Genomic DNA, 14939 nt, shown 5'->3' on the forward strand with positions numbered 1-14939 from the left:
GACAGAAATCTCAAATTCAAAAAACCCGGCCAGCCAGCTTCAGCCTGTCTTGTTTACAGGGATGCCATATTGGGCTTGAAAGCCGCCAATTGGGCTTCTTCTAAAAAATATTGGCTGGAAATAAACGGGTTGGCTGTTGGCTGGAAATTGGGCTTGTCGGCGTTTTTCTTTGGCTTTCTGTACTTAAAATACCGCCAATAGGCGAAGATCATTAGAATGCCCAAAAAACTGACAAATGGTACTGTCAAACCATTTGTGTAGCTTATAATTCGTCAATTTATGGTTAAATAAAGTGGTTTCATTTTGTTTTGGGTTTTAAAAAAGGTGTCAGTATGTAATATGGATTGAAATTTCTAAAAGAAAAACCAATTCCAAATTTTCACGATAAATTTTTGTCTTGTTTTTGGGCTGGATTGTTTAGATCTTAGTCAGTTTTTGGGCTTCTTTTCGAAACACCGATTGGCGGTTTTTTGGTTTGGGCTTGTTCCCAATTTGATTTTGGCGGCTTGAAGGTTTTCAATCTGGCATCCCCGCTTGTTTAGAAGCCTGGGATGAGTTCCGCCCGTTTGCTCCTGAATTAAGTTCGACATCAATTAATTTTTCCGATAAAATACGCGACAATAGTATATAATTTCGTCATAAATAGTTTTATTATTTCTTTAAAATCAAGTAATTATCATTTTTGTACTTTGTACTTGAATTTAAAACCGAGTTTTAGGCCAGTAATAATCCTACAGTAACAGTTTTGAGTTTTGACAGTTAGGCCTTGGCTACAAATTACCGGGTGTATTTTTGAAATTTAAATAAATACGAGTTATTCTTGTATTAAATTTAATTTGGGTTTAAATAAGGCGGGTCTTCGTAGATTTATTTCGATGTGGAAATCCACCGCTGGTCATACAACCGCCGCCGCGCCAGTCGCCAATATTGCGGGTGACGATGACTGGGAAACGGACCCTGATTTTGTGAATGACGTGACGGAGGAAGAACAACGTTGGGGTTCGAAAACGGTGGAAGGATCGGGCAGAACGGGTGGAGCCATCGATATATCGGAGTTGAGAGCTCAAGTCACTCGAGACGATGCCAAAATTAAGAAGGAAATTGGACCCAAGTCTTCCTTCGGATACGGAGGGCAGTTTGGGGTCGAGAAGGACAAACAGGATAAAGCCGCCGTTGGTTGGGATTATAGAGAGAAGACTGAGAAACACGCCTCGCAGAAAGGTAAGACAATCTTCATTTTAATCCAGGCAAGATTAAATTCAACTCTCTAGAGCCTTTTCTTGGCCCTTTGCACATTCAAAATACAGTAATGGCAGCCCTCTGCCTTCGACTGTATTAATCTCTATGGGGAAATAACATGGGGTGCCATTAGTCTATATATATATCATCATTTATTCAAGGTTAATTATAGCATAATTAACTAGATTTAAGCTGCGGAAATTAATTAAAACACATGTTTTTCATGTTTTTCTATATTTTACCCTTCATATTATTGGTTAAGGTAGGTTGGGTCATGTTAAGTTAGGTTAGGTTATATTTTTAGATATTTTGTGGTATTTGGTGGCAAGGAAGAAGGAACTGGTCGGGTATAATTTTATGGTCATGAAAATATTGAATAAATAGTTTCTGCCGCGACTTAAATGTAATTAATTATCATATAATTAACCTTCAAGAAATGATCAGGGTTCATACAAACCTGGAAAACCGGGAAAAATCAGGGAAATAAATAGTTGACAAAAACCTCAGGGAAAATTCAGGGATATTACGAATTTCTAGTAAAATTCCGGGAAATCAGGGACATTTGCTTCAAACAGATGCCAAGTAATTAAGCAAAAGGTAGACAAACAACCCCCTCCATAGGATTAACATTGCAGTCCCGCGCCGTCGTCGTGAGCGGACGTGTTTCTGTGAGCTCTCGTTAGGAACGCTAACCCTTGGTCTTAACCCTAAAGTAAACGCGGTCCAGGCTTTGGATCTTAGCTTTATCTTAAGTTTTATTCATTTATTTTATCTTAATTTTGACTAGTTATTATTTAACTTTAAATAATTAATTTTAACTATGCCTAAACATTGTTGTGCGGATTGCAAATTTAACGGAGGAAATCAGAGACACGGGGCTATGATACATTGCGGTATGTGTAATGTATGGTTTCATTTGACTTGTTTGAACATTAAAGACGAGGTAGCTGGAGCATTTTGGATGTGTGCGGGGTGTGTGTCAACCCTAGTTAAGCTAAAACAATTTGCTGATGAGTTTTCTCAAGCCAAAGCATCTATTGATGAAAATCTAGACATTTACGCGGAACAAATATCAACTTTGTCTTCAAAACTTGAAATACAGCAAACAAGTATCGACGACCTTAAAGAACATAAAGATGAATTCGATACTGAATCAATTAGTAACCAACTTAACATACTGGACGAAGAATTCAAAACTTTTCGTGAATCTACCAAAACACAAATGCAAACATTGGAAACTACGTTGCGTGGGGAGGCAAATAAGGAGATCCACCTGACGGGAGCTTGTCCACTTGTTCGCAATGACAATATATCAGTAAGACCAAACATTAGCAACACTTTTCAGACTCAGACTTTTCCAAAAAAACTATATACTGATTTATTCATAAATCAAAGACCCAACACCAACAAGGATGTTGGTGTGGCACAATCTAGTCAGCCACAAATCCATAAAGGTTTCTTAAAACGAAAAGTACCCACACGGCCTGTAGGTAGAATGCCTGAAAGCAAAACTGAAAATTCACGTTTTAAAGGGGTATTGTCTCAAAATGATTACTTCGTCGGTAACTGTTCTCGATCAGCAACCGTTGAGACAATGAGAACCTTTATCACTAAAAGAAACATTAACGTTATAAACATAAAACTCTCTAGAAAATCTGAAGACCCTACATCAAAATATAACTGTTTTATATTTCAATCATCGTCAGGATGCAACGATATTCTAAAACCAGAATTATGGCCGTCTGGTATTTCCTGTCATAAACTATCTACCGTTCCTAACAACACAAGAGTATGGGGAATAAATGAAGACTCTGATGGAATCAGTCTATCAAATTCACCAACATCGAAGTACGTGTTATCAAACTGCCCAGCAAATTCATCCGCAGAAGAGGTAAAATTACATCTTCAAGATCTTGATGTCACAGATGTTACAGTATCAGAATTGGCTACTGTATCACAATGGAAGAGGTCATACTTAATAGAAGGCGGGCAAAAGTACGATACTATTATTTTAAATTTGGAAAATTGGCCAAATCCATTCAGAATTCATCAGTATCGAGAAACCAATAAGTTCAACGATGACCCAGTTATGGTCTGACTTGAGAACTTGTCTTCAAACGCCTCGGTTAAAAACAATGACATTACATCCAACAGTGAAACTAAATCAACTCGTGGTGGCTTGAAAATCGCTCATATTAATATCAGGAGTGTAGTACCTCATATTGAGGATATTATTTTCTTGCTAACTACCCATGACATTGATATTCTTTCTATAAGTGAAACTTGGCTTAAAACAGATATTCCAGACAGTCTAATTAAGATCGACGGATATGACGTAATCAGACTAGATAGGAGAAATAAGCGTGGCGGAGGTGTCTGTCTCTATCATAGGGATCATCTCAACCTTTCCATTGTCGACAATATTACGCAACATACAGACAAAGATTTAGAACTATTATGGTGTTTGTTAAAAGAAACAAACACTAAACCTCTTTTAATTGGAACATGTTACTGCCCCCCTTGTTTTAACTATGAAGAAACATTTGAAGAGCTAGATGCCCAACTCTTGCAGTTTCATAATATCTATCAGGATATCGAAATAATGATTTTGGGTGATTTTAACTGTAATTTCCTCCATAAACCAGTACTACCAAGAGTACGAGCGCTGAAGAAAACTCTCCTTAACTTTAAACAATTAATTGAAAGTCCCACACGTACAACCTTAACAACGCAATCGTTACTTGATCTAATTTTTACAACCCGTCCAGATAGAATCCTATACCAAGAAGTTATACAAACCGGTGCATCTGATCATGACCTAATTATTCTGAGAGAGCGGTAGCTCTCTTAGATAAGACTTCATACTGCTTTTAATGTATAAGGAGGGTTTTTTGTTTGGATGTATTTTTTTTTTGTATTGTATTAATTCATTCGAAAAAATTCCACAGAACTACAATCCGGACCCTCAATATGTGGTTAAAATTTCAAAGAGATCCATTAATTAGTTTATTTTATAAAAAATAAAGTTGCTAAGGGTGGTTTTCATTTCCATAAAATTAATCACACCTTTTGATGCAAAACAGAAATTTTTCCCATAGAAATAACATGGGAAATTTTTCGAAAAAAACAAATCGGTTATTCGTGATTTAGGAAAACTATACGTTGGTTAGTTTTGGGAACGGTCTTAAATTAAACTTTAAACTATAATCTAGGATCATTTTTCTTGTTATTAAGAAAAATTAATTTTAAGTATGTTTAACTTAAATTTTAAAAACTACCCCAATCTGCGATATTTTAGCATTTATCCACTGTTTTTTTAGGAAATATCAGCGAGACCAATGTTGGCCTTTTTAAACGTATAGTTGCCTCATAATAATCCGATTGTTCCTTCTTAATGCCTTTTGGTTGGAATGGCCTATCGATAGTGAGATAAGACGGCTTTAATATTGCTGCAGTGACGTTGACGCGGCCGCTACAGCGACGCCATCAAAACACACGGGTCTAAATTGTCGCGGATATAGTCAAATTCAAACTAGCTTAATAAACATTTTAACTTTTCCCTGCTAATTATTCTGGATTATCAATAAGAGATAATTAAACTAGACTCCCAATTAAAGATAAATAAACTAGATTACGAATTTAAGTAATTAAAGTAGTTTACCAATTAAACGTTCTTAAAATAAATTATCAATTAGAGGTAATTAAACTAGATAACGAATTAAGGGTTACTAATTAAATAACCAATTAAGGGTAATTAATCTAGATTACCAATTAAGGGTAATTAATCTAGATTACCAATTAAGGGTAATTAATCTAGATTACCAATTAAGGGTAATTAATCTAGATTATCAATTAAGGGTAATTAATCTAGATTATCAATTAAGGGTAATTAATATTATCAATTAAGGGTAATTAATCTTGATTATCAATTAAGGGTAATTAATTTAGATTACCAATTAAGGGTAATTAATATTATCAATTAAGGGTAATTAGTTTAGATTACCAATTAAGGGTAATTAATATTATCAATTAAGGGTAATTAATCTAGATTATCAATTAAGGGTAATTAATTTAGATTACCAATTAAGGGTAATTAATCTAGATTATCAATTAAGGGTAATTAATCTAGATTATCAATTAAGGGTAATTAATCTAGATTACCAATTAAGGGGTAATTAATCTAGATTACCAATTAAGGGTAATTAATCTAGATTACCAATTAAGGGTTACCGACGACTGGTAAATAAGCTAGATTACCGACGACCGGTAATTAAGCTAGATTACCGACGACCGGTAATTAAGCTAGATTACCGACGACCGGTAATTAAGCTAGATTACCGACGACCGGTAATTAAGCTAGATTACCGACGACCGGTGATTAAGCTAGATTACCGACGACCGGTAATTAAGCTAGATTACCGACGACCGGTGATTAAGCTAGATTACCGACGACCGGTAATTAAGCTAGATTACCGACGACCGGTAATTAAGCTAGATTACCGACGACCGGTAATTAAGCTAGATTACCGACGACCGGTGATTAAGCTAGATTACCGACGACCGGTAATTAAGCTAGATTACCGACGACCGGTAATTAAGCTAGATTACCGACGACCGGTAATTAAGCTAGATTACCGACGACCGGTAATTAAGCTAGATTACAGACGACCGGTAATTAAGCTAGATTACCGACGACCGGTTATTAAGCTAGATTACCGACGACCGGTAATTAAGCTAGATTACCGACGACCGGTAATTAAGCTAGATTACCGACGACCGGTAATTAAGCTAGATTACCGACGACCGGTAATTAAGCTAGATTACCGACGACCGGTAATTAAGCTAGATTACCGACGACCGGTAATTAAGCTAGATTACCGACGACCGGTAATTAAGCTAGATTACCGACGACCGGTGATTAAGCTAGATTACCGACGACCGGTGATTAAGCTAGATTACCGACGACCGGTGATTAAGCTAGATTACCGACGACCGGTGATTAAGCTAGATTACCGACGACCGGTGATTAAGCTAGATTACCGACGACCGGTGATTAAGCTAGATTACCGACGACCGGTGATTAAGCTAGATTACCGACGACCGGTGATTAAGCTAGATTACCGACGACCGGTGATTAAGCTAGATTACCGACGACCGGTGATTAAGCTAGATTACCGACGACCGGTGATTAAGCTAGATTACCGACGACCGGTGATTAAGCTAGATTACCGACGACCGGTGATTAAGCTAGATTACCGACGACCGGTGATTAAGCTAGATTACCGACGACCGGTGATTAAGCTAGATTACCGACGACCGGTGATTAAGCTAGATTACCGACGACCGGTGATTAAGCTAGATTACCGACGACCGGTGATTAAGCTAGATTACCGACGACCGGTGATTAAGCTAGATTACCGACGACCGGTGATTAAGCTAGATTACCGACGACCGGTGATTAAGCTAGATTACCGACGACCGGTGATTAAGCTAGATTACCGACGACCGGTGATTAAGCTAGATTACCGACGACCGGTGATTAAGCTAGATTACCGACGACCGGTGATTAAGCTAGATTACCGACGACCGGTGATTAAGCTAGATTACCGACGACCGGTGATTAAGCTAGATTACCGACGACCGGTGATTAAGCTAGATTACCGACGACCGGTGATTAAGCTAGATTACCGACGACCGGTGATGAAGCTAGATTACCGACGACCGGTGATTAAGCTAGATTACCGACGACCGGTGATTAAGCTAGATTACCGACGACCGGTGATTAAGCTAGATTACCGACGACCGGTGATTAAGCTAGATTACCGACGACCGGTGATTAAGCTAGATTACCGACGACCGGTGATTAAGCTAGATTACCGACGACCGGTGATTAAGCTAGATTACCGACGACCGGTGATTAAGCTAGATTACCGACGACCGGTGATTAAGCTAGATTACCGACGACCGGTGATTAAGCTAGATTACCGACGACCGGTGATTAAGCTAGATTACCGACGACCGGTGATTAAGCTAGATTACCGACGACCGGTGATTTAGTCGCATTACCGACGACCGGTAATTTAGTCGCATTACCGACGACCGGTAATTTAGTCTTATTACCGACGACCGGTAATTTAGTCGCATTACCGACGACCGGTGATTTAGTCGCATTACCGACGACTGGTAATTTAGTCGCATTACCGACGACTGGTAATTTAGTCGCATTACCGACGACTGGTAATTAAGCTAGATTACCGATGAACGCGCAACGCCCTAAGACTTTTTCTCCCATATTTTCTAAACAATTTTAATTAATATGAAGACTGAAGTGACAGATATTAATAAAAACTGTCATTGTAGACAAAGACTGGAAAGTGTAAAAGATAAGGTTTGAAAATGAACTGCCTGAAGTAACAGATATTAAAATTTTCAATTTTGAAGACATCATTATAAAACATCAATTATTTTAAAAAATTCTTATCTTACTTTTTTTCACCAAAATTTCATTTTCGCAAAATATTTTTCAGCAATATTTACCCAACTATTTTGTCCTCAATAGTAGTTGTCACCTAGAAGGGTTTAAGGGATACTATCTTGGTACTGGTTTTACTTTCAACTAACATTTGATTCTAGGAGATTCAAATACTTCGATATCTGAAAAGATTTCTCTTGAAGAGTTTAAATTTTTATATTTTAAAATTGAAAATATTGCGTAGCGGAAAATAATATAGGCCTTTTCTTTGTGATTTAGTTATTAGTGTCGAAAAGATCTGTAGATTGATCGTGATCTTTGAGAGCAACACAGCACGTTAATATTTAATACTTTGAAAGCTTTACAATTTAAAAATACGTTTTGTAAAGTTTCAATACGGTTTATATTTATAAGCTCTCAACGATTTTCTCTCGTTATAGGGTCGAATTTTCTACCTAATTTTAAATTTTTGATAAAAAATAAAAAGTAAAGCCGTAGTATTTTCAAAATAACGCGCATGTTCCTTTTTTAAATACTTTCCCGAAGTAATTTTGGTGAAAAAAAGTAAGATAAGAATTTTTTAAAATAATTGATGTTTTATAATGATGTCTTCAAAAGTGAAAATTTTAATATCTGTTACTTCAGGCAGTTCATTTTCAAACCTTATCTTTTACACTTTCTGGTCTTTGTCTACAATGACAGTTTTTATTAATGTGTATAAGGAAGAAAAAAGCTCCGCGTAAAGAAAAAGAGATTAGTTTTATACGGGACTACAGAAACTTTGATAGTGAAGAGTTTGTAAAGGACTTAATCAGTAACCTCGATCACTTAGGATTAGAAAACATAGATGATGGTGTCTCTTCTTTACAAAATACTATAAAAAGCACACTTGACAAGTATGCCCCACTACTATCAAAACGCAAATTTATAAATAGCCCACCTTGGCTTTCCAATGAGATAAAACATGTTATGCACCTTAGGGATATGGCCAAAAAGAAATCTTTTAAACAACCATTATTTATTGATAAATATAAAAAATTACGTAATTTGACGAGTAACTTGGTTCAAAAAAGTAAAAAAGATTATTTTCATAATAAATTAAAGGGTGGGGCTAACTTATGGAAATTGGTAAAGCCCTTCATGAAAGCCAAATCTAAATCTATTGTCATGATACGCAATAATGGAATTGAATATACAACCCAATTTGAGATAGCAAATAACCTAAACAGGCATTTCACGAAAAATCCATGTATAATTAATCCACAGTTAATAATCGAATTGAATGATGTATGTAATTTAAAATTAGTAGAAGTATCAGAAAGCATGATTTTTACTTATTTAAAGAATTTAAAGTCTTCGAAAGCAACAGGGTCAGACGGATTGTCGAGTGACCTGATAAGGGGTCTAGCTATAGTAATTACGCCATTCTTAACTAAGCTAATTAATTTATCCATAAACAGTCACACCTTTCCAAATCAATGGAAAGATGCCAAAGTAGTCCCTTTATATAAAAAAGGTGACCCAACGGAACCTAATAACTATAGGGGCGTTTCAGTTCTGCCAATTCTTTCAAAGATCCTTGAAAAGATCGTATACGACCAATTGCTGGCACATGTTATCGATAATAATTTATTATATGAAATGCAGGCTGGCTTCGTACCAGGTCACTCGACGACCACGTGTGTCATGAACCTTTTTGAGACCATAATACAAAGTATAGAAAAAGAGTGGTATGTTGGAATTGTCTTTGTTGACTTGTCTAAGGCCTTTGATTGCGTAAATCATGAAATATTGCTTAATGAACTTAGATCATGCGGGGCAGATACAGGCACCCTTAAATGGTTCACGTCTTATCTTAGTCAAAGAACACAATCCGTAATAATTGGTAATGCAAAATCTCAATCAATGACTGTATCTACAGGTGTTCCTCAAGGTAGTATCTTGGGGCCACTATTATTTAACATATATACGAGACATAATCACAAATGCTTAAAATTTTCAAAGTCTTTTGAATACGCGGATGACGATGCCCTTCTCTCTGTATCAGATGACGCTTCTAAATTGATCACTGAATTAGAATCGGACGTAATAACTCTAAAGAAAATGTTAGAATCACGAGGCCTTATTTTTAATGAATCTAAAACTGTTTTTATGATTATTGAACCTAAAAAATTAAGAGGTACAACGCAAGACATAATCAAACTTGGGTCCCTAGATATATCACGGGTAAAATCATATAAATATATCGGAACCATCATAGATGAAAAGTTAGATTTTATTGATCACATTGAATATGTACTAAATAAGGTAAATAAGAGACTCTGGCTCGTCCATCCACTTTATAAATGTTTGAACATTCAAAGTAAAATTACGCTACATAAATCTATGATCCAACCCATCTTTAATTACGGTAATTTATTTTACAATATTGGCCCCAAAAAATACTTACATAGACTTCAAATTATACATAATAAATGTGCCAAATTAATATTACTCCGAAATAAGAGATCATCTGCCACAGAGGCTCTTAAAAACCTAAATTGGATGACCCTAGCTCAAGAATATGAATACCAGCTATTAGTACTAATGTATAAAATCTATAATAATCAAATGCCAAAGTATATCCTTGATATGTTTCATTTAGTCGATCATAACTATAATACCCGCATAAATCTTAAAACCTTTGTTCTGCCATCAAAATTAACGACAACCAACTTGAAAAGTCTAAAAAACAGGGGAATCCAATCTTGGAATAACTTACCATGTGATATAAAAAATATAGCTAACATTAATGAGTTTAAGAGAGAAGTAAAACAGCATATTTTTAATGTTTAACAATTAATTTAACTAATGGACTCCTTTGTAAACCAGTTTCGACTGAACAGGAATATCCAATAAAGCTTTTATTATTATTATTATTATTATATTTGGAGGCTCGTAACTCTGTTTCTAGTAGAGATACGGGGATGTCCTTTGAGCAAGTTATAGTGCAATTTGTCCCCCATCTAACCATACTAAAAACTTTGGGCTACGACAAACAGGGGCCAAGTAATTAAGTAAAACGTAACAAACAACGCCCCTCCATAGGAATAGCATTAGACTAAACTTTGGAGGCACGTAACTCTCGAAAATTCAGGGAAGTATGTGGGGGAAAAACCTGGAAATCTCAGGGAAATTTGTTTTCCAAAAGTTGTATGAACCCTGATGATATTTATTAGAGAAACTGTATTTGAATGTGCGCGAGCTAAAGCTTTAAGTTTTTCCCTGGAGCCTTTTCTTTTTGGGGTTGACCCGGTTTTGCCCTTGACCCTGTGACTATTGGCACACGCGGTGTGTGGGAATAGCCAATCAACTATTCGCACACAGTCACTCGTACCCCTTGGACAAGATAGATAGGTGACACATTTTGCATGTCAATAGTGATAGGCCTGTCAAGGTTAATTGGATGAGGGACGAAAATAAGCGAGCAATTTTCAATCTCGGCCTTAGTGACCCCTGACATCCGAAATAATTAAACGGAATTGTAGAAGCCGTCAACTTTTATCCAAGTGGAAAAATTTAATGTCCAAGGGGTACAAATGCGCGTGTTTGGCAATAGTCCCCTCGCGCTTGTATTTTGCGTGTGCCAATAGTATAGCGGCACTGTTAACATTGACACGCACCCACTCCCCCTTACGCATTTTGCGTGAATGTGGCAATAACACGGTGACTGTTGCCACACACGCGCAAATTGCGTAAGGGGCAGTGAGTGTGGGGCAATAGCGCGGTGACTATTGACGCACTGTCTGGCAAGAGTCACCGCGATATTGCCCCACACTGTCTGGCAAGAGTCACCGCGATATTGCCAAATTTACCACACTCATTCCCCCTTTACGCATTTTGCGTGTTTTTGGCAATAGTCACCGCGTTATTGACACACACGCGCATAATGCGTATGGGGGAGTGAGTGTGGGGCAATAGCGCGGTGACTATTGCCACACACACGTCACATTGCGTAGCCATAGTCCTTTGGCGGCCCAGACATTACGCGTGCGCGTGCTGCAACTCGCTTCCTGACCCGTTTTTATATCGTTTCTCTCGTCGTGTTTTTTTGTTTTGACCTTTGACCTCCGGTGTAGATTACGCTTCCGGTTTTGGCGGTAAATACGGGGTTGAAAAAGATAAACAAGATAAAGCGGCGCACGGATGGGATTATAAAGAGACCGTAGAGAAGCACGCTTCCCAAAAAGGTCAATACTAATACTTTAAAAGGGGATTTGGTTTTTTGGTTGAGGGGGGGGGGCGGGGCCTTGGTTTCATTTTGTTTTGACCTTTGACCTCCGGTGTAGATTACGCTTCCGGTTTTGGGGGTAAATACGGGGTGGAAAAGGACAAACAGGACAAAGCGGCCGTGGGATGGGACCACAAGGAGAAAATAGATAAACATCAATCGCAAACCGATTACGCTAAAGGGTTCGGGGGCAAATACGGACTCGAAAAAGATAAGCAGGACAAAGCCGCCCTGGGATGGGACCACAAGGAGAAAATCGAGAAACACCAATCCCAAACTGGTAAGCTAAGGGGGCGGAGCGCGACGCCCGCCGCGTCTCCTTAACATTTAATCTCCAATCAAATGTCCCTGAGAAGCCCTATTCATTATTACCGTTACTGTCGCCGTTTAAGACTATTCTAAAGGTTTCGGAGGGAAGTACGGCGTCGAAAGCGACCGCAAAGACGCCACCGCTCACGGTTGGGAAGAAAGAACGGAAGCCCAAATGCACCCGTCTCAAAGAGACATGAAAAAGGGCTTCGGAGGCAAATTTGGAGTCGAAACGGATCGGAGAGATTCCTCCGCTCACGGTTGGGAAGAAGAAGAAACGCCGCCTGCGCCGGAGAGAGAACGTCCCAAAGCCAAAACAGCCGCCACCACCGGGACAGCCAGCACTTTAAGGGCCAAGTTTGAGAACATGAACAAAGTCGAGAATGACGAGGTACGCCCCCCACCCCCACCCCCCATACACCCAATCAACACCTATCATTTTTAAAAAGTCTTTTTCTGGAAAAATTACAAATAAATGACAGCAGGTTAATTACAGGGGTCATACAAACTGGGAAACCGGGAAAAATCAGGGTTATAAATAGTTGACAAAAACCTCAGGGAAAATTCAAGGAAATTTCCAATTTTTAGGCTAAAATTCAGGGAAGTTTGCGACAAACAGGGGCCGAGTACTTAAGCAAAATGTTCGTAAACATAAACCACCTCCATAGGATTTGCGTCACACCCAACTTTGGAGGCTCGTAACTCTGGTTATATTAGAGATATGGGGATGTCCTTTGAGTATGTTATAGTCCAATTTGCCCCCTTTCCAACGATACTTAAAACTTAAAGCTAGGACAAACAGGGGCCGAGATATTAAGCAAAACGTAAAGAAACCCCCCTCCATAGGATTAACATTACACCATACTTTGGAGGCCTATAACTCAGGTTCTACCAGAGATACGGGGATGTGCTTTGAGTATGTTATAGTCCAATTTGTCCCCCATCCAACCATACTAAAAACTTAGGGCTACGACAAAGAGGGGCCGATATATTAAGGAAAATGTTAGTCTCCTCCATAGGATTTGCGTCACACCCAACTTTAGAGTCTCGTAACTCTGGTTCTACTAGACATAGGGGGATGTCCTTTGAGCATGTTATAGTCCAATTTGTCCCCCATCCAACCATACTAAGAACTTAGGGCTACGACAAACAGGGGCCGAGTAATTATAATTACCAACAAATAATGGCGGGTTAATTACCAATAAATGACGACCGGGGGTTAATTAAAATTGGGTGTTGGTGTCTGTAGATGGTGAAAAGGGCTGAAGGTGAGAGAGGGAGGCGATTGGCCAGAGAAGAGAAGGAGAAGGAAGAAGCCAAGAAAGCCGAGGAAGAACGCCAACGCAAATTGCGAGAACAACAAGAACAAGAACGAGAGTGTGTCCCCGCCCCCGAGCGGGAGGGGGGCGAAGAAGAGGGGTCAATCGCCATCCCCCCTCCCGAGAAATTCGCGGGGGCCGTCAGAGTCATTAGTCCAATTGCGACGCCTTCACCCGAGTCACCCCCCAAAGTGGGCGGAAACGCCCCCGACCTCCTGGTGCCTCATCAATTCCCCGAAACCACCACCACAACAGCAACAGCAAGGAGCTTACCAGAAATAGTCACCAATCAAAAGCAAAGCCAGGAACCAAGTAAGCCTTGGCGAATGTGGTGGGGGGGGGGATTCAAAATGGTGACTTTTTGATATTATTTATTAGAGGTTGAGGTTGAGCAAGAATCAGTAGTCAAAGCCCAAAGAAGCCAATCAGCAGATGTCCCTCTGAACGGAAGTTCCAAACTTCAAGCCATTGCTCTTTACGATTACCAAGCTGCTGATTATGACGAGATATCATTTGACCCTGATGACCTCATAGTCAACATTGAAATGGTGAGTGTCCTCTCCCACTTACGGGGGTCCCGCCCCCTTACAGCCCTGCCTCCTATTTGCCCCCCTGCAGCTCCGCCTCCTTTTTCCCGCCCCACCTCCGCCTCCTTTTTCCCGCCCCACCTCCGCCTCCTTTTTCCCGCCCCACCTCCGCCTCCTTTTTCCCGCCCCACCTCCTATTCCTCCCTGCAGCCCCGCCTCCTTTTTGACCCCTCCCCCTGCAGCCTCGCCTCCTTTTGGCCCCGCCCCTTCCCTCCCCCTGCAGCCCCGCCTTATTTTTAGCCCCCCCCCCCCCACCAATTAATTTAATACCAATTAATCTAATTATTAATTAGATTGATGAAGGATGGTGGAGAGGAGAGGATAAATTGGGTAACATTGGCCTTTTCCCCGCTAATTACGTTCAATTAATTGAACAGTAATTAATTAAAGTACACCTCATTCCAATGGCGTTAACCAATTAAAATTAAAACCAATCGGGATTAAATTTCCTTTAGCTTAATTACTTACTTATTAATCATCCTATAAAAAATTATATATTAACTAATTATAAAAAATTAATTTTTTTAATTAATATTTAAATGAGTAGAGAGCTTCCACTTAATAATAATAATTCTCAATTAATTTTATTCTAAATTAAATTTAATTATCATTGATAGTTTTCAATAATTTAATTAATTAACGGTTGATTAAAAATTATAACGCGGTAATTAATTAAATTTTTTAATTACCAGTTTATTACAAATTATAACTCGGTAATTAATTTAATTACTGTAATTAAAGAT

The 14939-nt window shown here is 38.7% G+C and overlaps 2 protein-coding genes across 3 annotated transcripts; both read left to right on the forward strand.

The window, feature by feature from the left end:
- The first annotated feature begins 525 nt into the window (after positions 1-525).
- LOC149597328 (uncharacterized) lies at positions 526-14610 on the forward strand. 2 transcript variants are annotated; one of them, XM_089860992.1, is made up of 8 exons: positions 526-669; positions 852-1221; positions 11830-11940; positions 12040-12261; positions 12374-12681; positions 13540-13921; positions 13988-14157; positions 14490-14610. In XM_089860992.1, the coding sequence occupies exons 2-8, from the start codon at positions 876-878 to the stop codon at positions 14574-14576; spliced, it is 1626 nt and encodes a 541-aa protein (XP_089717118.1). In that variant the 5' UTR covers positions 526-669; positions 852-875; the 3' UTR covers positions 14577-14610. The 2 variants fall into 2 exon arrangements, with proteins under 2 accessions (XP_089717118.1, XP_089717119.1); XM_089860993.1 differs by having other exon boundaries at positions 866-1221.
- Positions 1515-4953, forward strand: LOC149597329 (uncharacterized). Its single transcript, XM_089860998.1, has 2 exons — positions 1515-2554; positions 2946-4953. Exons 1-2 carry the CDS (start codon positions 2060-2062, stop codon positions 2961-2963), a joined length of 513 nt encoding a protein of 170 aa, XP_089717124.1. The 5' UTR covers positions 1515-2059; the 3' UTR covers positions 2964-4953.
- Positions 14611-14939: the final 329 nt, after the last annotated feature.

The sequence above is a fragment of the Phalangium opilio genome, unplaced genomic scaffold (assembly GCF_054372755.1).
Source record: "Phalangium opilio isolate 3A_F unplaced genomic scaffold, DU_Popi_V2 ptg000362l_1, whole genome shotgun sequence".
Classification (NCBI taxonomy): domain Eukaryota; kingdom Metazoa; phylum Arthropoda; class Arachnida; order Opiliones; family Phalangiidae; genus Phalangium; species Phalangium opilio.